General features: G+C 38.8%; 4 protein-coding genes across 7 annotated transcripts in view; 2 read left to right on the top strand and 2 right to left on the bottom strand.

Moving 5' to 3' along the window:
- Positions 1 to 449: 449 nt before the first annotated feature.
- Positions 450 to 9,219, bottom strand: cul4a (cullin 4A). Its single transcript, XM_024294745.2, has 20 exons — positions 8,390 to 9,219; positions 7,742 to 7,857; positions 6,955 to 7,058; positions 6,181 to 6,250; positions 6,030 to 6,103; positions 5,787 to 5,949; positions 5,626 to 5,715; positions 5,457 to 5,539; positions 4,765 to 4,832; positions 4,286 to 4,404; positions 4,013 to 4,205; positions 3,785 to 3,889; positions 2,808 to 2,918; positions 2,495 to 2,580; positions 2,308 to 2,415; positions 2,101 to 2,214; positions 1,923 to 2,028; positions 1,659 to 1,831; positions 1,386 to 1,538; positions 450 to 1,302 (listed from the first exon to the last, which is right to left on the bottom strand). The coding sequence occupies exons 1-20, from the start codon at positions 8,529 to 8,531 to the stop codon at positions 1,207 to 1,209; spliced, it is 2,274 nt and encodes a 757-aa protein (XP_024150513.1). The 5' UTR covers positions 8,532 to 9,219; the 3' UTR covers positions 450 to 1,206.
- Positions 9,220 to 9,611: 392 nt separating this feature from the next.
- tgfbrap1 (transforming growth factor, beta receptor associated protein 1) lies at positions 9,612 to 18,622 on the top strand. 3 transcript variants are annotated; one of them, XM_024294743.2, is made up of 14 exons: positions 9,612 to 9,837; positions 11,292 to 12,007; positions 12,111 to 12,305; positions 13,895 to 14,049; positions 14,418 to 14,500; positions 14,743 to 14,923; positions 15,002 to 15,162; positions 15,318 to 15,375; positions 15,455 to 15,598; positions 15,960 to 16,103; positions 16,949 to 17,108; positions 17,202 to 17,650; positions 17,749 to 17,948; positions 17,996 to 18,622. In XM_024294743.2, the coding sequence occupies exons 2-13, from the start codon at positions 11,311 to 11,313 to the stop codon at positions 17,935 to 17,937; spliced, it is 2,616 nt and encodes an 871-aa protein (XP_024150511.1). In that variant the 5' UTR covers positions 9,612 to 9,837; positions 11,292 to 11,310; the 3' UTR covers positions 17,938 to 17,948; positions 17,996 to 18,622. The 3 variants fall into 3 exon arrangements, with proteins under 3 accessions (XP_024150511.1, XP_024150512.1, XP_024150510.1); XM_024294744.2 differs by having other exon boundaries at positions 11,297 to 12,007; positions 17,749 to 18,622; XM_024294742.2 differs by having other exon boundaries at positions 17,749 to 18,622.
- A 516-nt stretch (positions 18,623 to 19,138) lies between these two features.
- On the bottom strand, positions 19,139 to 23,389 carry LOC112160316 (hepatic lectin). Its single transcript, XM_024294747.2, has 3 exons — positions 23,346 to 23,389; positions 23,042 to 23,123; positions 19,139 to 21,154 (listed from the first exon to the last, which is right to left on the bottom strand). Exon 3 carries the CDS (start codon positions 20,806 to 20,808, stop codon positions 20,026 to 20,028), a length of 783 nt encoding a protein of 260 aa, XP_024150515.2. The 5' UTR covers positions 20,809 to 21,154; positions 23,042 to 23,123; positions 23,346 to 23,389; the 3' UTR covers positions 19,139 to 20,025.
- Positions 23,390 to 25,735: 2,346 nt separating this feature from the next.
- The window catches only part of LOC112160314 (F-box/LRR-repeat protein 3), a gene marked incomplete in the record, with an annotated part of 8,328 nt that continues 7,846 nt past the window's right edge, over positions 25,736 to 26,217 (top strand). For both annotated transcript variants that reach the window (XM_024294746.2, XM_036209822.1), the window contains 1 exon segment: positions 25,736 to 25,835.

Raw genomic sequence — 26,217 nt, 5'->3', positions numbered from 1 at the left:
TTTTTTCTTTAAATATTTATGATGTTTAGAAGATAAATGAAGGGAATCGACATTGAGAATAGGAACGGTGATCATCAAAGGAGGCTGAGGTTGGAGTAAGATGAAGACCAAAGAAGAGGTTCATGGATGTAGTGAAGGTAGATATAAGTAATTACCGGTAATGTAAATAAAGAGGATGAATTGATTGAATTGGACAATTCTTTAAAAGAAGCCACTGAAGGCAAAGATTGCATGACCTACTTTTCTTTGCTCCAGCTTTAGAAAGTTGTAAAAATGTTAAAATTGAAATGAAATTAAATACGTTTTATATAATAAAGTTTAACTTATTTTTTACATTTCAATAATTATTCAAACCATTTCTCACACATTTTTATATATAAAAAGATAAATTCATGTTTACATTTTTTATATCAAACAAGTTGGTAACTTGAACACAAATTATTCACCCGATCATTAAATATTCATTTATTCAGGTTCACTTTTTGCACCCTCACATAGAATACAATCTGATCTACAAAAACGTGAGCATGTGAAATGGGGACATTCAAACTGTTTGGTCAAAACATCAAAGATACCAAAGAAAACAAAATTATCCACTCTGTCTTGATTTTCATTGAATAACGCTTTGAAACAAACTGCTTTGGCCAAATTCATCTACCCTAGAATCTATCTTCTGCTTTTTGTTCTTCTCGGCTCCTCCACCAGGTCAAACATCAAATCCAGTCAACCTAAAAATCCATTCAGGAGAACGCCTCAAACAAAAGACTGAAATGAAACAAACAAAGAAAAAAAAAATCTAAAAGTCAGGACGAAGTAGGCATGGTAGAAAAAACTGAAAGAAAAATGAATAATGGGAAAAAGAAACCCAATCCAAGAAAACAAAGACACAGGAAAAAGTGCTAGTCTTTCATTTGAATTTGCATTAGCATATTTGTGAGCCACATATACCAACACTCCACACTCCTCCGGTCCGGTCTCAAGAGTCCTAATAAAAAGAAAAAAACCATAGCAGAACGGAACAGCACATCCAAGTCTCTCTCATCTCCGTGGAGCACCGTGCCTGCATCTGGACACTTGTCCAGGACTGTAGAGGAGGAAGAAAGAGACGGACACCAGAAGAGAATCGAATGGCTCTGGGGGGGGGCTGTGTTGCTGTTGGGCCAGCTGTATATTTGCTGCTGGGAAGCGTCGTGCAGCCGCACTCCTTCAGGCAACATAGTGATACTGGTTGGGAGTCTCCTTGTCGCGCTCCATGTAGTCTCTGTCGATGAGCGACTCGATCCGCTTCTTCAGGTCTCCCGGCTGTGAAGAGTTAGCGAGATGCTAATGAGATGGAAGTGTGAGGCGGGAAAACGGACACAAACAAACGCGGATTGATGCATCACCTTCACGGGGAACTTGAGCTGGTTGTAGAGCTCTGACACTAGCAGGTTGTGGCTGAGAGTTTTCCTCATCTTCATGATGCGTACAACAGCTGCATCAATCTGATACTGCCTGTCCTGAAAAACGCGCTCTGTGGTGTTCACTTGTTCCTCCACCTGCAAGAGGAAAGTAGTAAAAAAATTAAGGCTACTGACTAGAAGTGGGATATGCATAAGGTTAAAAAGGAAAGCACCAGGAAGGAGAAAGCTGTCACAAAAAAAAAGGAAATCATTTACCGTTTCTTTCATTTGAATCTGGTTAATCTTGATGCGGAACAGTTTGTGTTTAAAATCACTGTTGAAATTGAAGCGATCGCCATCTTCCACATCTTTCCCTCGAGGGTTCTTGTTAAGGACACGTGCTTTCCCACAAGCCAAGGACTGCAGCGTGCGTTTGAGCTCTCCCTCCTCTGCGCAGAACACAGAACAAAAGGGTGTGAAGCGGTGGACGCTCCAACAGTCCAATGGCAGCGCGGCGTGTTGAATAAAAACGTGAGGAACCTATGCCAGTGGCAGTGCGGATCTCCTCCACGCTGAATTCTTCGCCCTCGTTAAACATGAGCAACACCAGCGTCTGGAACAGGGAGACCTGCAGCTCCTTCTTTCCCTGCAGGATCAGGAGGATGTGTGAGTCCAGAGCAGCTCTAAGAGGGGGACCGGGGATGGGTCACAGACTTACCTCTTTGAATTCGGCCTTTAGTACAGCATGGCCAAGAGTGGGCTGCCACTGCAGCTTCCTCCCACTGTGCTTGCCCAGGTAAAACAGCTTGAACACCTCCTGGAGTTTTACCATCTACCCAAACATTTGTAAAAAGATTGTGGCTCCATGCTTTCATCAGCAACTTGTGTGAACAGAGTAAAGCAGCATGAGCGTGATAACGCTTACCTCCGAGGGCAGGTGGACCTCCATAGGTGTGTATGAAGGCCAGTATCCCATAGTCAGGATGTTGACAGTAAGTTCTATGTTGCTCGGCTCACTCTGGTTCTGAATGTGCTGGGATTGAATTTAAAAATGATTTGATCGGAGGTGCAGGGTTAGTCATGCGTTTGATCCACACATCAGATTTATTTACCTGTTTGAATTGGATCATGATGTCTTTTGACAGCTCCATGTCCTTAAACATGCCCTCCAACTTGCTGGTAAATGCGGCGCCGCATTCTGCAGGAAGTCAAAACCACGACTTTGAAAAGCTCTCGTGACAGCTCAAGAAAGTGAATGTTTGTACACAGATATAGCTTAAGGATGCTAATGTTAGCCTAGCATAAACAACATTCAGAGCCACAAAATCTTATATGAGCTGCTTCTGTAGACCTAAAGGCTTAGACTGACTTTTCTAAAACATTCTAAAAGATAATTTAAAGGTCAGGAAGGGGTGACAGTCTCACCATGTTTGAGTTTGGACAGCATGGACTTCTCAGCATCGACAGAAGCACTCTTGCCCACCAGTAGACGCTTGGCTAAGTCCTTTTTGTAAAAAGCTTCAAACACATCTTTACCTGTAGGGATCATGTGGATAAAAATAAGTCACCTACAGGAAAACTGTATGTCTCATTGATAGATGGACACACAAATAAACACAGACACACAATATAGCACACATTCAGTTGTAGGGGGAAAATGTGACCCAATCCAATGAAAACTGTGTGGGTTTTTTATTGTTTCCACCCATGTTCTTTTAGCATTTTCTGATTATACTTTGAGAAAATTAAGCTCAAAATTTCTTTATTCAAATCATTGAGATTCCGGAGATGAAAAAGTGCTGTTTTTAAAAAGAGCGTATTTATAACTGGGCGGGCCAAAAGCTCCCTGCTCCACTCCATTCTGATACATTCGAAGCCCAATGAGGCAATTCTTTTGTGATATTGGGCTATATAAACTAAATTGAATTGAATCCACGTGCAGACAAATAGCTCCATGAACGTCTTTGTTTTCCTCGTCTGAGCTGGCATCAAAACTTTTCAGCTGGATAGCTCCAATATTAACGTCAAATTTTGTTGTACCGTTAATGTTAGAATGGGGTTGCGAGAGAGTGTAAGCTAAGGAGAGGAAGTGTAAACAGAAAGCTCTCAGAAATCACAAGTTTTTTGATTTTGGCTCAAAACGGCATGATCGTAAAAAAAAAAAAAAAAAAAAAAAAAAAAAAAAACACGGAACGCTTTTACAATTGATCAAAAGATGATTGGAGTGGGATTTTAAACCTTATTTGCTAAATTTGACTGAATTTTGTCATTACTTGTTTCATTGGTGTTTAATTTTTTTAAAATTTGATTGATGATCTTTTAAACATTTTTAAACGTGCAAACAAAAAGAAATCAGGATCGGGGCAAGTGTGTTTTGCTAGCACCCTAGAAGCCTCACTGACCATGAATGAAGCGGAAGATGATCATGATCTTGTCCAGGATTCTCTCCAGCTCCTCTTCTGTTGCCTCCTTGTTTCCAGCTCTCAACTTGGAATCTACATATTTAGCTAAACGGAACAAGAAAAAAAAAAAGAAGTTATAACATGGTAGAACCATCATAACGGGGTAACTCTTTCTTGCTGATGTATTTGTAAAAAAACAATGATTGATGAAGTGTTTGGATGTCCTACCGATCAGCTCAGCAGGCTTGTTGGGCCTCTTGTTGATGAATGTTTCAAAGGCCTCCTTCATGGCGTTGATGAAAGCCTCGTTCCGCCCAAAGCAGCTCTGAGCCACGTTGTCCATCTTGTCCTTGAAGTCCAGCAGGTCTTGAACCATGTCTTTGTCTTTCTCTGGAGTGCAAACGATCTCTCCACCAAAAGACTGCGGATGAAGAGGATATGCATCAACACGTTTGATTTCTGTTGTGTTCTGTGTGTTTTTGGTGTGTGTGCGGTCCAGACCTTGATGTAATCCCTCCAGAACTGCAGCAGCGTGGGAAGTCCACCCTTCACCTTGCTGAAGAGCTGATAGAGAAGGGCCAGCTCGGTTACACGGTTCTCGTCTAGCAGGTTGCTTAGGCCTGGATGATGATGATGACGTGGAACACAAACACAGCATTAGTTCCAAGACCGAAGACACAAATCATCACCAAATCGAAACCAAATCTTTATTAAAAATATGTTAAACAAGTGTATTGCTTATTAAAATCCTTATTGTTTATTTCAGAAATAAAAGAACATTAACAGGCTGTGAAATTACAAGAGATTTTAAAGCGTCTGTTATTTTGGAAGATAGAAACATTTGTCTTCTTTATGACAATCCCAAAGATTATGGCCAAGAAAATTCCAATAAATACAAAAATGAAAACTCAAAGAAAAGTCTAGCATCTCTACAACAATAAAGCATCACACAAAACAAAATGTGTTTAATCCAGACATACCTTTTTGTAAAATTGCAGTCATGTGTTCTCCTAAAAGTTGTTTCTCAACACAGCAAATAAGGGGTTTCCTGTGGAGAAAAAAAACATTAAAGTGAAAATAACAGTTTGAAAGGTAAACTAGCAGGCATGAGTGTAATGAATTCTGAACTTAAAAAAAAGAAAAAGAAAATCGTTGTAATTATAATCTTGCAGTTCTCGAAGTCACTTCCAGTTTAAAGAACCAACATTCTTTTATTACGCTTCAAATTCTTTTTGACAAACTACTTTAAAAGGCTTATTTCTTTCTTTTTTTTCTCTGCTGCAGCAATTATTGTTTTAGTTCCGCTTTGACACTTCCAGACCAAAATATTTTTTATAATTTTAAAACGAAGTACAGAAAAATAAACCAAAAACATTGAATAGATAAAAAAGTGATGCTTTGCTGTCACAGAAATATGTTTACATTAGTTTTTTTTTTTGAGTGAAGTCAAATCATTTTTTTTAATACAAAAAGATGAAATTAGGATCATTTTACCAAACTCCTCATAACTCACAGAGCCGCTGTTGTTGGACAGAAAATCTCACAAATGTTTAATCTCAGAAATAAGGCGAGTAAAAAGAGGCAATTTTTAAAGAAATACTTGGACTTCTACTGGCGTTTAAAATGTATTTATCGGTTGAAAAAAAGAATATTCTGATGAACTAAATCTTACTGAGTGCTCTGGTCGAGATAGCTCAGGATTCGATCGTTTTCTTCTTCCAATCGACGAGCCACATGGTGTAAATACTCGGGTACCTGGAGACACATACGTATTGCATCTTAGTGTTAAAAAAACAGCAAAAAGAAAACTAGCTGTATGTTCCACTGGCGGCCTCACTCACATCCCTCTCCTGCATTAGCCGCTGTCCCTCCGCTGCATAGAGTCGATCCGTTTCAGCCAAGAATCTTTCCTCGAATGAGTCTTTATAAACCTAAAACCAAAAAAAAAAGCTATTATTTTCTTCACTCAAATGGCACTGCTGCCTTTATGGAGTTCAAATACCTGGAGATCTGACAGCATGCCGAGAAGACTCCGGAGCAAGCTGCGATCCACGGTTTCTCCGTTGCGCTCCAGTTCAATCTGCTCCAAAATGGCTTCTACGGTTCGCTTCTGAACTGCACTGTCGCTCACAATGTGAGTGCGAAACAGTTCTAGTCCAGTATCCCTGCAAGACACACGTAACATAAACTACAAGAGATCATCAAAAAAAATGTACAAAAAAAGCAGCATTAACTGGAAGCTTACCAGATGGACGGGAGGAGAGAGTTCTGAAGGACATAAGTACGATCCAGGAAGAGAAATATACTTCTGATCATTATCTGTGAGGAGAAAAAATCTATTAGTTCTGCTCCAACCAAAGCGAACTGTGAGAAGAACTGTCAGAGGTCACACTTACAGTTTGCCTGCAGTGGTCCTGCCAGCAGCGATTCATTCGTTTCAAGAAAGAAAGGTTGTCCAAAGAATCTGTGAGTTTCAGGTCAAGAAGAAACTTTTCTGCAGTTTTTCTAAAATTTCATTTAAAAAAAAAAAAAAAAAATCTGCCACAAACTAAAGAAAACCTACTTAAGTAAAAAAAAAAAACAAAAACTGTTCTTGTTTCTTTATAGCACACAATCTACTATAGTCCAACTCCTGGGACAGACTTTTAAAAAACAACCCAGATAAATGCGACGAGTATGTTGGGCTTCATCGATTACACAGTTCCAACTACAATACCAATACATGAGTTTGTAGGAGTTTCTCTAAACCGGTGCTGGTGTAAAACACCAACGCAAAACGTCAATTTCTGCTGAACTTCGTTCAAATTAATCATTTCCATCACTAAAGCCAGACTGCTCCATTTGCCCTTTCTGTCACCATGGTAACATGTTTTTTTTTGTTCTTTGATAAACACAAAAGCATCAGTAAGGTTATTCATGACCCATGGGCTAAAATGGACCACAATTTCAAACCAAATTCAGTTTAAACATTTCTGAAATTGGGAGCTAAACTGTTCATTTACGATGGAATATCAAATGACATCTTAAACTGGAGTTGACTGATGTAGTAGCAGAAAACAACTATTTTCTTCCACCCTAATAACTAAAAGAAAATCACACATCTCATCTGGGGAAAACATACTAAATGTTTCTTTAGGTTTGTCTGACATGGCTCTGCACAAAAAGGATATTCTCTAAACTGCTGGATCTGGGCCTTCACGTGATCCTCACAGACTTGACGCAGCTGCTTGTACAAGGTAGGAGAGACTTTATAGGAACACAGGTTCTCCACGGCCTTCAGGTGTTCAAGAAAGGGCAGAAACATAACAGACATAAAATGTACTCAGTTATTAACAATAATAGAATGTAGAAAAGACACAACATTGCGGACAAATACAGTTCTTTTTAAGTTATAATTTTAAATATGCAATTGGTTCACTGAAATAAACTTTAAAAACAGTTTTCCAATGAATCTTTCACTTCGGACAACATGACTGATAAAAGCCGAAAAATCAAAACAGGTGTAAAAAAAGAAAAGATAGAAGTTTTCAACTGTGTCACTTTTTTTAAACACTTTTTAGCTTTAAAGCTCACAACTTTTGTCATTATTACAAGTCTTAGAAATCAATAGAATATCACTATGGCTAAACTAACTTCCTTTTTACACTTATAGTTACACTTGGAGATGATTTTTAAGAGATCTATAGCATTTTTTTTTAGCAATACATTAAATCTTAAAGTATCGCTCCATTCAGTGATTTGTGGGTGAGTTTAAGTCTACAGGTTGACTAGTTTAAGTCTACAGGTTGACTTACAAACTAAAAGAATCGTTCCACTCAAAATTGAACAACTCACAAACCAGCAACAAAAAGCTTTCCTAACTTGAGCTAAAGGAAAGATTTCATAAAGCGAAGCACTGCACCGCGCTGATGTGAACAACAGATGAATGAAAGTGGAGTTTGGTGTTGAAATACGTACCTGATAGAGCTCTTCCAGATTGTACTTAATTGAAGTGCTGTTTTGGATAGCACTCACTGCGTCTCGAAGCTTCAGCCATGTATCTTCGGTGTAGTTCTCTGCTAGTTTGGGCCTGTCTGTAACAAAAACATTTTCAATTTAAGACTGATTTCTGCAAAGACATCCTCACAGTGTCTCATTTAAGCTCCAGTTTTTCCAAAAATGTTATTGTACTTTGTTCCTCATATGAGTTATGATGGTAAAACAAGAAAAATATTACATAAATATCGAACATTCTTATTACTGATGCAAATATAAAAGTTTTATTTAAACAGACTGGTGTTTCTTTACAAACATTTTTTTTATTGGAGGAAGGAACATTTCTAATCCAAATGTGATAACAAATGTCAACAGATATTAAAATACACTACAGAAACATGTTGATCAACAAGTTTTTTCACCAAATCGTTGCTTCAGACAGAATAAATGTACATCTAATATGTTCAAATGGACACGTGTGTTGCTCACAAACAGGCAAACAAAGTGATCAGGTCACAGCTTGTGTTACCAAACATCTCCACTAGACGTGTAAACATTTTGCAGTATGATCCAATCCTGAATTTTGGACAGACATGTTCCTTGTGCTTATTACTTATGAAAAAAAATTACCTTTAAAATTTTTTATCACCAACTTCTTTGAAGCCCCTGTTTTGCCCGATGCTAGAGCGGGTGTCCTGGCCATGCCGTTGGTGCTGAGCTCCGTTAAAGCTGAGAAGCTGGCCCTCTTGTTCTGTCGGGTGTCCTCTGCCATTATCTGATTAGCGCTTTGGCTTAACGCGGTATGGTTCAAGTGTTTTGCTAAATTACTGCTGGATTGGCCTGTTACTCACTATCAACAATACTGACTTTTTGTTGAACCAGCTCTCTTTGGTTAATTGCACATGAAACAGTAGTCTATTTAAAACTAAAATACATACTTAGAGTGACTTACAAATGATGAATCAATCAGAAAACATAACTATAGTCAGCTAGGTAAACACACAGTTAGCTAACGGTGTGTAACCAAAACTCCACTTGAGCGACCAGTTTTCGTCCCAATCACAACACGTTAGCTTTAAATGCTAGTCTACTTCAGTGCTAACTACGTCCATATTTGAACGAACTCGTTTACTAAGTTACACAAAAGTAAACTAAAACCTAAAAGCGGCATAATTAACACGCATTTAACAGAATAATGTTTGTGCTGGCTCTATTTACCATTTAGCTAGCTAGCACAACAAAATGGCTTTTCTCGAACAGTTGAGCTGGGCAGGTGCATCTTGGGTGAAAACCAGTAAAGTTGCGTTCAAGAGCACAACTTCTGTCGGTGTTTGTTGTTTTATTTTTGAAGTTTTATTATCGACTATTTAAAGATTACAAACGAACCAAGCCAAATTACTTTCTTACCAGAAGTAAAAGTCAAAGCCGGAGAAATTAAAAAAGTGGACGTCAATATCTTAAAACACTGGTAAATAACATTTAAGGACAATTTTAAAATGTTGAATAAATAATGCATTGTATAGTTCAAAGCTACCAACAACTTAGTTGTAGCTATTTAATATTATTTTTGACATTTTAGTGCAATTTTATTTTAATTACAGAAGAGTTATAAACTTATCGGAGCTAGAGCCTTTAAATGTGTTTGTACGAGTCAACAGTTTGTTTTCTATACGTGTTTAGCTTAATTCAATGGGGGTCAGTTTACTTATAACTTTTCTATTTCTTCAAAATTGCAATATTCCATTCACTTAACACCAAAATCTTAGGTGCAAATGCACATAAATGAAAAAAAAAAAAGGAAAAGAAACATTTTTCCTGCCAAATCACTCTCGCTCCCGTGGGTGATCCTGAACGCAACTCTAAATCACCTGCAACCAGAGGGGGTTCCAGTGCAAATGGGCGGCGTTTCCCCGTGGATAAGGAAGACGTAACACTAAGCAAATAATATTCCTTTCTATGGATGCCCTGCTAAATGGAGCACCATGGTTGTAACGACGTCTAATTACAAAAACATGCCACGGTGACAGTTTCCGATTCAGTAAGCGTCGCTCGTGGGCCGTGCTCCGTCGTCAGCAGTGGTAAGTACGCTGGCTGCTAACGCCGACAACTCTGTGGCAATCCGGGCAGGGAGTTGGTCGGCAGCGCCACATGTCTGGAGAGTGGAGCTCGATTGGAAATCGTCCTTCTTTCTTTGCGAGGACACCGTTAAGGCTTCCCATTTGGATGCACTAACAGTTTTTTGTATTTTAGACTCGTATTAATTCATGCTTAGCTGTAATTAGCTTGCTAACATTAGCTTTGCTTGTTTAAGCTAATGTGAGCTTTTCAGTGTAGTAAAGGGAGACTCAGCAAATAAAATTCTGTCTAACATAGACGATGTGCTTCTTAATAGCAAAACACATCTCAAACCAAAACATTGTTTACAGATATACTTCTTTTTTTGCTGCTTTGACATTTAGCTAATGCCAGTCCTCAATACAAGAGAAAGTAAATAAATATTAACTTTTGGTGAAATGTCAGAGTTAGCCAAGTTACTGTTTGAAAGCACAGGAAATCCCTGAATTTTAAACGAGGAGCCAGCTTTTGAATAAAAAGGGGAAGTGAGAACAGAGCACGGATTGTGCAAATAAACATAACAAAACTTTATTTAAAAATACAAAAACATTTCTGGTCATAAAATAAAAACACGTGTGTGATCATATGACAAATGAAGCTGGTTGATCATTTGCAGAAAGCTATCAAAGTGGTGTTGTGCATGATGCACTTTAACTCACAATGTTCCCTTAAGTTCGGACCCAATTTTATTTTGCTCACTTCTGTCACGTGGACATGTCAATCAAGCAGCTACAAGGGCCGATTTATCCCTTTTTTGTTTCAAAGCAGCACCAAAATAAAAGAGGAAAGCTTGATGAAAATGTTGCATAACAATTTAAAATACTTTCTGTTCAATTTGTTTTATTTATAGTTCAAACAGCTTCCATTTGATTTGTTTCAAGCTTATGTAAAATTATCCAACAGATATCATGCATAAACAATGCACATGATTGCATGAAAGGGAGTGGGAGAAAGAAAAACGTATTTTTTCCCACCTCTATTACCTTTATTAAACTGTGGCTAAAGACATTTATGGTTTGGAGCACAATATAGCAACATTGTTTTATGTGTACAATTCCATTTTAAGATGTTTAAAACAAAAACTCAATTGTTGCATCATATTTTGTTCAAAAATGTAGACTACTTTTATATCATTACCTGAATATCAAAGTTACAGTATTTCTTAACTTGTTTCTTGATCTTTTTCCTCATATCTTATGTTGACAAAAACTTCCCCTTGTATTTGCTTTAAAATGCTTAATGTCTTTACATTTGGTCATAACACTGGTATTATTTGACATTTAAGATCTTAAAAATAAGAAATAATTAGCATAAAATATGACAAACCTCAATGAGAAATGTTTGGATTTAATTTTTTTGTCAATAAATGTTTGAAGAACATGAATTTATGTGTTGTTGATTGATGTTTTGACTGTAGTGTAGATGCCGTGGCTGAGATGAGTGTGAAGGCCTTTGAGCTCGTCCCGGCTGTGGAGCGAGACCTCCTCATGGGCGACAAAGCCCGCATCAACATCGAGTGCATCGAATGCTGTGGCAAACACCTGTACGTGGGCACCAACGACTGCTTCGTTCACCACTTTCTGCTCGACGAAGTCCCCTCGCCCAAAGGGAAGCTAAGCTACTTGGCTCAGAAGCTTCTGCACAAATACCTGGGCTTGAAGAAACCGGTGGCTGAGCTGCGGGCCGCTTCTGCCCTGGAGCGCCTGATCGTGCTTTGTGATGGGATGGTGTTTCTTGTGGACATGGTGACCCTGGAGAGCGTGCCCTCGGCGGCGGGAGGCGGGGTGAAGATCAGAGGAGTGATCGCCTTCTGTGTCAACGAGAACCCGGTGAACGGGGATCCGTTCTGTGTGGAAATGGCCATACTCTCCTCCAAGAGGCGAACTGTGCAGATTTACATGGTGCACAAGGACAGGGTGCAGCTGGTTAAGGAGGTGTCCACTCCGGAGCAGCCCTGCGCCCTCAGTCTGGACGGTTACTTCCTTTGCCTGGCCCTCACCACACAATACATGATACTGAACTACAACACAGGTGCCTCTCAGGACTTGTTCCCATACAACAGCGAGGAGAGGAGGCCCATTGTGAAGAGGATCAGCAGGGAGGAGTTCCTCCTGGCTGCACCTGGTGGCCTCGGTAAGTCGCCACACGAACAGGAACTCGACTTTATTTGGAGGAGAAGATGCTTGATTGACGCACAGCTTTTCGTCAAATGACTTCTCCGCTTTGTGACTTCCAGGAATGTTTGCCAATGCAGAGGGAGTGTCTCAGCGGGCTCCGGTCAGCTGGTCAGAGAGCGTGATTGCTGCTGCTGTGAGCTTTCCCTATGTGGTGGCACTGGATGAGAACTTCATCACCATCCACAGCATGCTGGACCAACAGCTGAAGCAGACTCTGTCATTCAGGGACGGACACATTCTACAAGACTTTGAAGGTGTGCTTTATTACTGGCTTTTAAAGAAACCATGACGACGAGGTGATAACAGAAAAAAAGGCTCTCAAAAGTTAGAGTTTTTGAAACCTTACTTCGAATTGTTGATGTTTGTTCACTGAAGCGCAGCAGGTTTTTCTGCATGGTGCAGTTTGTTGTCCTTGAGACATATTTGTTGTTCCTAGAGTGAGAGTGCACCTGAGTATGAAAGAAGCTATAATACTCAGCATACAACCACACACATCCAAGTCAGTACAAAAGCTCAAAAAACATCATCTAACAGTTATGGAAAATTAAATGATTGAAATCCAAACCTGGAAGGTAACACTATATTTGTATTTAAGGACTTTTGCATAAAAATTGTGTTACAGTTGGAGCAAATATTGGGGCTTTTTAGCAAATTTCCTTCAAAAACCTTGAATTTTATGAAGAATAATTGTGTATTACACTAGTTTTTTGTGAAATTTGCTCCCTTTCAATGAGAATTGAGTTTTTATAGAACATTTTTTTTCCTATTTTGTAAGAGCTCAAGCAGGTGCTAATGGCAGAATAGTGGACAATAGTAGACTTTTTTTCTTTTTATAATTCCAAGCATTTTTATTTCTATGCTGAGTTTGTGAGTCGAAGAGTCGACCTTCAGTGGAAGCAGGTCTATTGCAGGTTGCATGTCTCTGACTGGTGATTGTTTTGAAAATAAAGTAGACATTTCTAATCTAAACTGCAGCAGAACAGTGCTCTTCAGACAGTGACGTTATGACTTCAGTTTGATTCATTTGCGTCATTCTAATTTAAATTTTTTGAAATAAACAAGAGATTCTGCTGTTAATTCATTTTTAATGGTAAAACTCTACTCTCTGAAGGCTCTTTTTTTTAAAATAAAAAACAGAATTTCTTTAAAATGATCATTAAAACAACTCGAATTTGGCTTAAATGCCTTTTTTTTTTCTTCAGCAGAATCCTCATTGATTCACTTTACAAAGGAAAGTGTAAGAACGTGTAGAGGAAAAACACTTGGTTCTTGAAGTAAGGGGTTTAAATATCTCCATACATGTAACTGGTCTCGACTTTAGCCTAAAGTTACACTTCTGTTCAGATAGAAGTGAGTGAAGAGGCTGGAAAGTTGTCAGGAATTAATCTAATCTGCAGTGTCATGCAGGAGAAAGAGACATTTTGAACTGCTTTGGGTTTTGTTTTTTATTTAGATGAAGCCAATTAAGAAATTTTTGCGTTTTAAATGTAATCTTTAAGATCTTAAACTATTTTTTCTCTAAAGTCCAACTCCAATTTTCTTTTGATCTATATTAAAAAGCGTTCCTAGTGGTTTTTTAACTATGTATATGGCGTTTTCAGCCAGTAAAAAAACTGGAGTTTTCTAGGGACATAGTCTCTGCAGAGTGGCAGTACATTTGAAATTCTCATTTCCTCCGTCATAAGAGAAATGCTACAATACGATGTTAAAAACACAATTTTCATTGGAGTGTCTTTAAATGCTGTCAGGATTTTCCTTTAAACTTTTTCTTTTTGTTAAATTGTTTGTCATTCTGAAGATTGCTTTGATTGGAGGAACATGAAGTATGCTCCGATCTTTTTAGGGAAGGTCATGCTGGCCTCCACCAAAGCGGTGTACGTCCTGGTGCCTCTGCCTTTGGAGAGACAGATCCAGGATCTGCTGGCCAGTCACAGAGTGGAGGAGGCGCTTATCCTCACCGAGGGAGCGCAGAGAAATATTCCCAAAGACAAATTCCAGGTAATTGGAAGCTAGTAAATGTATTTACATGGACTAAAGCAATGTGTTTTTTAAATCTTTTTTGATTAAAAAAAACCCCAATTAAAAATGTTTGTATCAACAACATACAGCCATTCTTATTAATATGAATCAAATAAACACTAAGGAAAAAAGTGTTTTATGATTTTTTTTATTTTCTCAACAACCCGAGTGAAACCTGGACCTGTTTGGAGGAACACAAAACTGATATTCTGGTTGTTGTAAATGTTTTTTCGACCGATTAGGTGAATTTTAACAAGTTGAAAAACAATGGACTAAAGCAAAATGTAATAATACTGTTTGGAATCTTTTTAATGTTAAAGGAACTAATATTTGTTTTCCTCCTGTAGGTTTTGCACAGAAGAATCCTCCAGCGAGCAGGATTCATACAGTTCGGCAAGCTTCAGTTTCAGGAAGCTAAAGAACATTTTAGGTTTGTTCCATTACTTCAACCTGTTGTTTTGTAACTAGATTTTAGTTTATTTATGTCAGCGGTTCAGGAACTTTTGTGTATCAAACTTTTTCTAGAACACATGAAGCTCTTGTTGGAGAATTAAGATTACTGGTTTGTTTTGAACTAGAAAATCTGAGAATAAGATTTTCTTGACAGCCTAATATTCTACATTTATAGACTTTGAAATTATTAAATCAATTCTTCCATGTTTTTGTCCTCAGGAAGGGTGAGCTGGATGTGCGGGAGCTGATCTCTCTCTACCCGTTATTGCTACCCGCTTCTTCCTCTTTCACCCGTTTTCACCCTCCTCTCCACGAGTTCGCCGACCTCAACCATCTTGCACAGGGCGACCAGGAGAAAGTGCTACGGTGCAAGAAGTTCCTCATCAGTTATCTGAAAGAGGTGGGCGGATCAAACCCGGATGGATCCGAGCGGCTCTTGACCTGATGGGAAACTAGTTTTGCTTCCCTGTGGATGCAGGTGCGGAGCACAGAGGTGGTGAACGGCTGTCGAGAGGATGTGGACACGGCGCTGCTGAAGCTCTATGCTGAACAGAACCACGACAGCCTCTTAGACCTCCTAGCTTCAGAGAACGCATGCGTGTTGGCAGACAGCGTTCCGTGGCTGGAGAAATATCACAAGTGTGTACTTTGCGGAAACTCTTATTTTTTTTTAATGATTGGACATATTTTAGCTTTATTTTTTTCATTCTGTGTTCCAATCAGAGCTGCATAATTTCCTTAGAGATGTACAAGATTGAGCTTTCTTTAAGTATTTTTTTTATTTTCAATTTCAGATATTTTGCGCTGGGACTACTTTATCATTATAACGGTCAAGATTCTGCAGCACTCCAGGTATTGACGTTTACATTTTATTTGTTCATTTTCAAATGCACGTGTATTTGAATGTAGCGTCTCTTTACATTTCTGTTAGGTGTGGACCCGAGTGGTGGATGGAGACTTGCAGGACTCCACCAGATCAGACCTCTTTGACTACATTGTGGACTTCCTGTGCTGCTGTTCCAATCTGGACTTGGTTTGGAAGTATGCGGACTGGGCACTGCAGAAGGATTCCACCGTAGGTTACCAAAAAATGTAACTCTGCTGTCTAACTAATTAATGCAAGGCAAGCCACAGCTTTTTTTTTTTTTTTTTTTTTTTTTNNCTCTTCTGCATTTACAGAATTCAAGTAAAGCAAAAGTTAAAAATTATTCTGTTTGTGTGAACATTATTTTTAAATCTCAACCAAGCAAATAAATTAAAAAAATGGCAATCTGTGTTTTATAGTTTTTTAAAACCTGCATTATATATGAAAGCAGAAGAAAATTCACTTTATTTCTAAGCTTTATTCTGTTTTGTGTCTCAGATTAGGGTTATTTTTGGAATGTTCTAATTACCTGATGCCCGAGAATGAACCTGTTTTTGCTTTTCTCCCATAGAAAGGTGTCCACATCTTTATAAAGAGACCGTCCAGCAAAGATCAGTCAGAGCTCAACCCTGAGGAAGTCATTACTTACCTGGGAAACAACAAGCATGCACTACTTCTCTACTTGGAGTATCTTGTGCTGGAGAGGAAAATACAGGTACTGGTGAAAAGGGAAAAAAAATGATAAAATGAATTAATATTAAGAGTCCCTCAAGCAGGAACTTTAGGAACATAAACTGGAAATGTTCTTGTTTGGAAAGGAAACATTAAAGACCCACTGGGAAAATATATACAGAGAAAAAAATACTTTATTCAAATCATTGTGAATCAAAAGCAGTCAAAAAAAATGCAGTTTGACAAAGATTGTAAGCATGATGTACAAGTTACTACGGCAAGCCGCAAGCTTAATTTGTCATAAAATTAGCAAAGACCATCATTATTTTTAAAGCCCCATTTATAGAGGCAAAAAAAGTTAATTTAGTGTTTGGTTGGGCTGCACGGTGGCGCAGTGATTAGCGCTCTTGCCTCACAGTGAGAAGGCCCCGGTTCGACTCCCGGCTGGGACCTTTCTGTGTGGAGTTTGCATGTTCTCCCCGTGCATGCGTGGGTTTTCACCGGGGACTCCGGCTTCCTCCCACCATCCAAAAGCATGCTTCATAGGTTAATTGGTGACTCTAAATTGCCCCTAGGTATGAATGTGAGAGTGAATGTGTGTGTGATTGAGGCCCTGCGACAGACTGGCGACCTGTCCAGGGTATACCCCGCCTTCGCCCATCAGTAGCCCGGTTAGGCTCCGGCACCCCCGCGACCCCGTAAGGGACAAAGCGGTCAGGAAAATGGATGGATGGATAGTGTTTGGTTACCCTTTAAATTGATGTCGACTTAGATGTAGTTCTCTGTAGGAAAGAAGTGATGAAGAATCATCCTTCACTGGTGTTCAGTAAACATCATTTTTTACTGGAAGCTTGTTGTCTCCTTCTCTTCCTTTCTCCACGGCCGTAGAAGGAAAAGTTCCACACTCATCTTGCCGTGTTGTACCTGGAGAGGGTTATGTCATTGCTGTCGGACTCATCCACCGATGAAGAGTCGATGACCAAAGCAAGAAAGAGACTCCAAGCATTCCTCAGGGAGTCTAACTTGTATCGTGTACAGTTTCTTTTAGGTGAGACGACAACACCACGTGAAATTCTCACCAAATTTCTGACCATAAAAAGCTCTGCAGGACAACTGTTCATACTCTATTTTGTGTGTTTAGGTAAAATGGAGAACTGTGAACAACTGCTGCTAGAGCGTGCAACCCTTCACGGGAAACTGGAGGAGCACGACAAAGCCCTGCACATTCTAGTGCACAAGCTCAGAGACTTCCCGTCCGCTGAGGCCTTCTGCGTGTGGGCCTCTTCCAGCCGCGATCCTGCGCACCGGCAGCGGCTGTTTCACCTGCTCCTGGAGGTGTATTTAGGAGGAGAGCTTCAAGCAAGAGCAGGAGGTGGCGAGCTGGAAATGGCAGCGGTGGACCTCTTAAACAGGCACGGCGAGGTGTTTGATGCAGTCCGGGTGCTGCGGGTGCTTCCCGAAGGCTGGTCGCTGCAGCTGCTGCGGCCTTTTCTGAACCGCGCCATCAGAGCCAGCATGCACGCACGGCACACCTCTCAAATCGCTGTGGGCCTCGCTCATTCAGAAAACGTTCAGCTGCTGCACGACCGGGTAAGACGCTCTTTCAATTAATGGATGCCGAAGGCTTGTAACAGGTGCATCTTTGCTTCTCTGAAACCTTCTCTCTGTGCTTATTTTATTCTTTTTAGTTAAAAGAGCGCAAGAAACCTATTTTTGTCTCGGAAAAGAAGGGATGCCACCTCTGTCACAACACCTTCAAGGAGCCCGATGTGGTCTGTCTGCCTGGAGGAGTTCCCGTTCACACTCACTGTGTCGCTCAGAGAATAAAGGACTCTCCCACAAAGAGACAGTTGACTAACAGCAGCAATCATACGTGAGAGCAGGCGCGTCACGCCGTCGTCTGACCCGTGACGGGAGGCGCTGATGCTCTGGGACTCTTGCCAGAAGCACATCCGTTTTATCGAGGAGTTGAAAAGGAAGACGCAGGGAGAGCCCGTCCAGAGTCCATGGCAGAAACGGGTCGTTTCATGTATTTATTCACGTGCTGGCACTCGTTCCGCTGCCAGTTTGAGCTCGGTTAAATTCTCCGCCCGTCCCAATCTTATGCTCTCACGGTTATATTTTCGGATTTACGAACCCCTATGGAACAACAAAGCTAATGTTTGACACCTGATGCAAATATTTGCCTCAGCATGCGTTCTTTTCCACATTTCTGCTCCGATCAACTGGCTTTGTACGAATACTGTTCTACCTTTCATATCACTGTGTGTGATTTCAATGTGAAACCTTGCAGATGTTGATAAAGGAGTTTTTGCCTTAAAATCAGTCGCTAACCTTAAAGCAGGAATTAATTCTTAAGTCCATTATGTTTTGAGAAACCGTTTCCCCTGAATTTGCAGTAAAACATTAAATGATTAAAAGAAATGAAATCTCTCAGACCAAATCATAATCCTTAACAAAATCATGCTTCTGTTATCATTTAACGTCATCTTGAAGTGTTACGTTGTCCTGTTGATATGTGAAATATCTCAGAAAATGCTATAAATGTTCTCAGACTTCCTATATTTTGTCTTCATTTCAGTAAAATTAGGTTTTTTTTTCTATTGCTGCTTCCATGTTCTGTTGTAAATCAGTTTTATTTTTTGACCACAGAACATCCAACAACACAGCAAACTCTGAAATTGACATTTTAATGTAATTTAGGTGGACGTTTTGATTGAGCAGCTTTGGTGTCCAATAGCTGAATCTGAGATCTAGTGAGAAACATCAATATTTAACAGAGTAATCTTCCAACATGATTCAAAAAGCAGTTCAGGTTACACTGCTGTCTGATTGTTTGCCCCTGCAACAGACTGGAGACCTGTTCAGGATGGACCCCTCCTTCACCCTACAGTAGCTGGCTTGCCTCCAGACATCCAATAACCCTGGAACTTTTTTATATAATAAAAATTTTCCAAAAGTTCTGACATTTACAAAAAATTCCAATCCAGGACGAAGGTTAATAATTCTGAAATAGCTAGATTGAAAAGAAAATGTTATCCTAATTCCAGATGAATGATTACAAAACAAACATTGCACTCCAGTGGAACTGAGAATGATTTATTTTTATTTTGCATCTCTAATGACAAAAAACAATAGCAAAATATGACCCTCTTTGTGACTTCAAAACTTTTTTTCCTTTGTTTCTGACAGTTTCAGAAAAAAAATGAAAACATATCAACTGTGACTGACTGATGCTAAAGAGATGGGAACGGTCTCCGTTCACACTGACTGTGAATCTGAAGAGGTGAGAAGAACATGAGGTTCAGAGGAAGTGCAACAAAAGAAAAGCAAAGACCTTAAACTTAAAAAAACTAACAGTACTTCAAAAACAAAAAAGGTGGATAGTGTCATAGCTAAGTTAGATGAAGAGAAAAGGTTTCTTTAACTGTCAATTTGGTTATTATTATTAGAATGAGTTAAAAAGAATATATAGTTTACCTCCCGTTGCACAACAGTGTAGTTGTTTAGAGGCATAGTCCTCAGAAGAACAGTTCAGTATTTTACATTTAAGTGGATCTACAGCCGAAGGATCTTAATTATCACAGTGTATTTTATTTTGAAAGGCACTTGTTTGTGCTGCTGTCAAAAAAAGTTACAAATGGAAAAACACTTGATTGAGTAATTGTAATATTTTAAAAGCCACATGTTATAAATGAATGACTTAAAGGCCACAAATGCATAAATGGTGATCACTGGGTCATACCCAGTAAAAACCTGGACACTCTTTTAGCGTTTAAGGTCGCACACCCTTGATCAATAAAACTCAGACCTGAAGTTTTAAAACAACTTAAATAACAAATAAAAAAAATCCAGCAACAACTGGTTGACATAAACCAACAACAACAAAATCACGGAATGACGGTATTTCCACAACTATATAGAGTTCAGTCCCAGTTGGCTTTGTGGAGGTCAGTCTGTCAAAGCTAAACCAAAGCTGGGACCTCACAGATGAAATGTCGTTTACCACCACATATAATGTCATCCCAGGAGTTGAGCCATTTGGTACCAGAGCTGGATTTTGGAGGTACGATGGCGACACAGTCTTGCCCCGACGAGTCTGCGTCCCATGAGGCGATGGCATTATTTGGCTCCATTTCCCTCCAGTATGACAAATTAGATTTGACTTTCTCCCCGTTTACCCATATAAAGGTCCCCTCCTGCACCATATCCTGCAGCCCAATCCACGCGGAATGGAAGTCCAGTTGGGGGTTCCTCCTGACAAACTGGATGGTGAAGTTTGTTAGGAAAGCCTGATCTTTTGCAGTGACAACAACTGCTAGGTCTCCATGGTTATCAAGGCATTCCCTGCGAGCATCCTCCCATTTCTTGGCTGTCGTAGAGATCATAAAGCAGCGTAGAGAATGCTCGGTCCAGCCGGGAGGGCAGCTTGAGCACTGCAGTGTGTCCTTATGACACACACTCCAAATAAAGGACAGCTTGTTGGAGGACAAAATTGCAAGCATCTTTCTGTTTCTGTCCTTCTGTTGGATTAAAGTTAGCTGAAGCTCCGCTTTTTCCTCCAAAGTGGCATTCAGATGCCGTTTCAATTGACTGTTTTCGATTTCCAATCTGGATACGTTTTGTGAAGAATGGTACAAAGCTTGCTTGAGATGATTTACTTCTTGCATGACTTTTATACTGATCACCCTTTGCTCCTGTATACTGTGATTAATTTCACCAAAACAAGGGTGGATCAAAACTAACATTACAAAAACAAAAAAGGAGAATATTATAAAAATAATTGTAACTATAGTTATAAGTTGTTTCTTTTGTCTTCTTAGGTAATTAAGAAAGTTCCTCCACCTGCTTTTTTTTTCCTCTCGGACATCTTGGATGTTTACATCTTCACTTTGGAGGCCGTCATCTCCAGTTTCTACATCTTGGATGTTTACATCTTTACTTTGGAGGCCATCATCTTGAGTTTCTACATCTTGGATGTTTGCATCTTCACTTTGGAGGCCATCATCTCCAGTTTCTACATCTTGGATGTTTGCATCTTCACTTTGGAGGCCGTCATCTTGAGTTTCTACATTTTGGATGGCTTCGTTCTTCCTAAGTGGAAAACAAAGACAACAAAAAAAGGTTTGATTTTTTTTTTCATTTCAGTTTTGTCACTGAAAAATGATCTGTAAACACTATTGTTTTGAACCCCATTGATGAGTTTCCAGTTTTACCAGATTAGATGGTTTCTTGCCCAATTGGGTGATTTGGATTTCAAATTTGCAGACAAAAATTGATTTGGCCAGGCAGACATCATTTGTTGTGTTTGGGGTCAGTTCAGCAGTTTTTAGTTAGTTCCTTATTGAACTACGTTTCTACAACGAATGTGCAGTCAGGCACTGTTCTCACCTTCCAAGATGAGATGTATAGCTTAATAATAATAAAATAAATATGTCCATTAATTAAAATTCAATTTAAAATATGATTTTAGTCATTTTTAAGATAAAAATCTTTGTATTTTACACATTTCCTGTACATGTACACTGTAAAACAGGGGTGATCATTACATTGAAGGATGTGTCTGTAGATTATGGTCCTTCAAAAATATATAAACAAATACACATATACCTATTTTTTAAAATGGGTTCAGGAGACAGCAAGCACACATAAATATCAACTACCTGTGTGGAGACGGCAGTCTGTCTTGGCTATCCTCGTAGAGAACTCACTTCAAATCCCACTGTTTCTGTTATTTATTTTTTTAAATACATAGTTGGATTTCACAATGATTTTTTTTTAAATCCCCATAAACATATTTCTTAAAATAAGAAGTATTAAACCAAGGGTTTAATTGACAAGATTTGCTCGTGTTAGCTATGTATTGCTAAAAAAACCAGCTCATAGAGTAAAGACATTCTAATACTTAGATCTCGCTCGCATTATCACAAAAAATGTGTTCATCTATGGATTTTTCACAATTTTTAAGCAGGAATCAAGTGTTTCTGTAGTAACAGCCTGTTTGTTTGGTATTCTAGTGACTACAAAAACATTTTTTTTATTTTCTGCAACAAAGAGAGTCTCTTGGCTGTTTTGATATTTTCTTCTTTTGCGTTTCTGACTTTTATTTAACTTTTTTTTTTCAAGATGCAATTTTTCGTAATACACTAATCTGTTGACCACTATAAATTGGACTTCAAGAATGCTAACTGTTTGTCCTTGCCAAATTTTTGACAATTTGAAATAACCTTGTTTAATTCCTGAAAATATGTCCTAAAACCAGCTTTGTGCTGCCCCCTACAGTTTGAACCGAGATATTACAGTTGAATTTTGTGATTTGTCAACTTTTCTCAGCTTAAACTGTGAAATTTATGCAGAGCTAAAGCCCTCCAAAGTCTAAAAAATAATGAATAAATAAAATAATATTAATAAAAAATACCCTAATGAATACATTATACACCTCAAGGTGCCCACAGGTCTCTTTGAAAAAAATAGCACAACTCACTTGTGAGCTGCATCTAAATTTCTTTTTTTTTAAATTACCCTTGCATTTACATAGATTTAAAAATTAAAACATCTTAAAAATATGTTCATGACACATGAACTTTAGATAAGTTTAGGTGACCTCTGACCAACTCCAGTTCAAAGATCATTAACTTTGTCAAAAATCCTGCAGATTTGGTCATGAGTTCAAAATGTGAGAAGATTTATTTAAAAATGTGTAAGTTGATTTTTCTTTAACATTAAATAATTGATAAACATGGTACAACATAGTGAAAATTGAACATTTTTCCAATGAAATGTAAGTGATGAAGTAGCTCTCAGTTTCAGAAAGGTTGGTGACCCCTGCCAAAGACCATTTATCCATGTTAATGATCTAAATCAGAATTAGCTTTTCACTATGGTAGCGTAACCGTATAAAACTCCTTTAAAATTGATATGAAATTGTAAAAAAAAACACAAAGTTAAAGAGAAAAAAATAGTTATCGTTATTATCCTTACCTCTCAGACTTGTTTATCTGGATATCCGCAGGCAGATTTGTCAGCTGCTGGTCTTTCTCTGATGAGCTTTCCTGCTTTTTCTCTGTAGAAGACATGGTCAACCAGAAACGGGGACGATCTTATTAGGCAAAACCACTGACTGTGTAATCAACAGTCTTTGGGCAAAACTAAGTGGTTGCCTTGACACCCAAGTTCTTCAGAGAACAAAAAAAATCTGTGTACCCCTTATAGTTATTAAAATGTAATACTTATTTGCACCAATGCTTATGATTAAAATCATCTCAATAAAGTACCAACAGAATACCTCTTGTATTTGGTGTGTATTGGGTATTGGCCTCCCCCTCTAGTCTCCACTACATTGGATCAGTCCATCCAACTGCTCATATTTTTTGTTTGTTTTGTTTTGTTTTTGAGAGGGAAAAATTACATTATACTTAGCAAAAATAAAATAAAAGTGACTGACAGTTAAAGTGGTTTGCTCAAGGGTTCAATGATGGCCAAACCTGGGATTAGGACTCCCAACAGACTGCTTGACAGATGACTTCCAAAACTACTACACTCTAGTTAACTCAGCAGCATTTTGGTCACATGTTGCTAGAATCAGGCTCCACTGCACGAGAAAAGATCTCAAATTACTTGATTTGGAGTCCGGAGTGCCCACCACCATGGAAACCAAAGGTATTAAAATAAATACGAAAATCTTTTTTTCATGTGAAAATAAAAACAAACTTGAGGAAACCAAAAAGACATAAAAGCATATAAAGAAAACCCCATGCATGCATGGAAAGAATATGGAAACTTCACCATGACCCCCCCCCCCTTTTTAAGGTTCATGTACATTTGTTTGAACTAGAATAGGATGCTGCTAAAATAGTGAAAATAATAAATTAAAAGTAAGAAAAAGCACACATACATTGAAAGAACATCCAAATTCAAATCAAAGTATTCGACACAGAAGGAGATGATCCTACACACACTCAAACCTGTCACACAATGAAGACTCTTGATTTACATGTTTTATTTTTTTCAGTCTTTGTGTGTGTGTGTGTGGGGGGGGGGGGGGTCTAGAGCGCCTTTATCCATCCAAGTTTTATAAAATAAAGATTGTACAGAACACACCTATTATTTCAGATTGATGAAGTATGAGGACTGAAATTGTGGGTGTAGATTAACTTTCAATAGAGTAAAACTTGTTTGGAGAATTCAGAAGTTTTATCAAGTTTTATTGGTAGTTTCATTGGACCAAGATCCCAATTTAATAGATCAATTGTTCAATTTAGGAGACATTTCCAGGACAAAGTGATAAAGGAAGATAAAGAATTTGCTTGACAGATGGCTAATATTTGACATTTGATAACTAGTTCAACAATTTTGTGTGTAATGACTCAAGCAATGAAAGTAAGACTATTATTTTTATTGAGAACGACTATTCAGCATCCATAAGTATAATTAATTTTGACTGACATGACATAAGCAAATGGAAATGTCAGAAAACAGCAGAGAAATGTATGAATGCAACTGATTCATGTCCAAAATCATTTGCAGTTTGTTCAGAGAGAGGAGAAATTGCTACTATGATGAGCACAAATGACTAAGTGTTGTGGAGGTTGAACTAATAGTTATGAGAATTTCAATTCTGATCTGAGAAACGCACCAAAGCGACTGAGAAAAACTGTAATACAAAAACACACGCAAAAAAAGCATTAAAAATATACCCATTAAGTGAGCTGACATTAACTTAACTGAAACAATGCTTATGTGATATTTGGATTAATTTTCCCCTGCCGTTGTGTTTTGAATTTCTTTATGGAAGTTATGACTTTAGAAACCTGCAATTCTCATGCATACCACCAGAGGGAGCTATTTTACCAAGTATTCTAAAGTTTGAGATGCTGTCTGAGTGTCCTTTAAGACACACTTCAATGAAAATTATATTTTAACACGTTTTTGTGATGGAAGACATATACAAAAGAGTTAAAGATTAAAAGTATGAATATTTCTTTATTCAAATTGTGATGGATCAGGAGCAGATGGCAGCAGATTGACGCAGTAACTGTGATTGGCCAGCCAAAGTCTTCTTGCTCCGCTGCAATTCTAAATCCTCCACTTGCAGACAGATAGATCCATTAACGTCTTTGTTTTCCTCATCTGAGCCAGCATCTGGCTTAAATTGTGCGGCTTTATAGCTCCAAAATTTCTTTTTTGCTACGCTAGTATTGGATTGGGGTTGTGAAGTGTTATAAGCTAGCGGGAGAGAGTGTAAGCAAAGGAATGCTGGGATATCAACGTAGGCTCACTTTCGCACCCACCCCACCATAAGCAAATTTCTGATTAACTCCTGCTGCGCTGCAGAAAATGACTTAAACAAAAAAAAAATCGACTCAGGCTTTTTGATTTGGCTAAAAACTGCATAATCATAATTAAAAGACCACTGGGAGCACTTTTGCAGAAGATTAAAACATTAGTTGAGACACTTGAACATTTCATAAAAGAACACTAGATTATACTGACACCCTCGATGGATAAAAGTAGACCTTCATTTTCAGATACTTCTCTCTGTCTTGCAGTGAGAAGTACAAGTCCCATTTCCTGATCAGAAACTTACAAGCGTTCAGCACGCGCCCCCTGCTGGTGGAGAATTGTCACTTCGCTGGGGATCCACAGTGGGTGAGTGATACAGAGACGTCCACTCTCTGGGGCGATGATGCCGTCAGGTACAAATACCATCCTATTTGTGAAACAGCTCCGCCTGCCGACCATTTACCGCAACTGCAACCTCCTGACTTGCTCGTCAGTGTCAGTCCCCGATCCCCTTTCCCTAACCACGCCCTAATAGCGCGCATGTATATTACGTCACTTCCTCTTTGCCGCCAAACTTTGCGACGGTGGAGAGTTTTGGATTTGATTTGCGTCAGCTGGATTTGATTTCCGACAGTTGGGTGATCGGGTACCCGAAACAGAGATCCGACAACTGTATATTTAACAGCTGATCGCCACAGTCGCTACTATTCCATAAACGATATTCCAAAAACATCAATTCATCTCTCAGTAACGGATCACCTCCTTCAACAGAGTCACCACGTTCAAAGGATGACATGCAGTTACAACCTGAAAGGTAAATACGACTTAGTTTAAGTCCTTGATATTTGTGCTTCGTTGCTAATTTAAACAGTTCA

Source organism: Oryzias melastigma, linkage group LG3, assembly GCF_002922805.2.
Source record: "Oryzias melastigma strain HK-1 linkage group LG3, ASM292280v2, whole genome shotgun sequence".
Lineage (NCBI taxonomy): Eukaryota > Metazoa > Chordata > Actinopteri > Beloniformes > Adrianichthyidae > Oryzias > Oryzias melastigma.
The sequence above is the reverse complement of the archived record's forward strand: the minus strand, read 5'-3'. Positions and strand labels throughout refer to the sequence as shown.

What these genes read in the sequence shown, in the direction of transcription:
- cul4a (XM_024294745.2), bottom strand. Translation starts at nt 8,531, where the DNA reads ATGGCAGAGGACACCCGACAGAACAAGAGGGCCAGCTTCTCAGCTTTA. An exon ending in TCTCTCCTCCCGTCCATCTG is followed by an intron (nt 5,950 to 6,029) that starts GTAAGCTTCCAG and finishes TGTGTCTTGCAG; the next exon opens with GGATACTGGACTAGAACTGT. An exon ending in AGCTCAAGTTCCCCGTGAAG is followed by an intron (nt 1,303 to 1,385) that starts GTGATGCATCAA and finishes AACTCTTCACAG; the next exon opens with CCGGGAGACCTGAAGAAGCG.
- LOC112160316 (XM_024294747.2), bottom strand. Translation starts at nt 20,808, where the DNA reads ATGTTAGTTTTGATCCACCCTTGTTTTGGTGAAATTAATCACAGTATA.
- tgfbrap1 (XM_024294744.2), top strand. Translation starts at nt 11,311, where the DNA reads ATGAGTGTGAAGGCCTTTGAGCTCGTCCCGGCTGTGGAGCGAGACCTC. An exon ending in GAAGCTAAAGAACATTTTAG is followed by an intron (nt 14,501 to 14,742) that starts GTTTGTTCCATT and finishes TTTTGTCCTCAG; the next exon opens with GAAGGGTGAGCTGGATGTGC. An exon ending in TTCAGCTGCTGCACGACCGG is followed by an intron (nt 17,651 to 17,748) that starts GTAAGACGCTCT and finishes TATTCTTTTTAG; the next exon opens with TTAAAAGAGCGCAAGAAACC.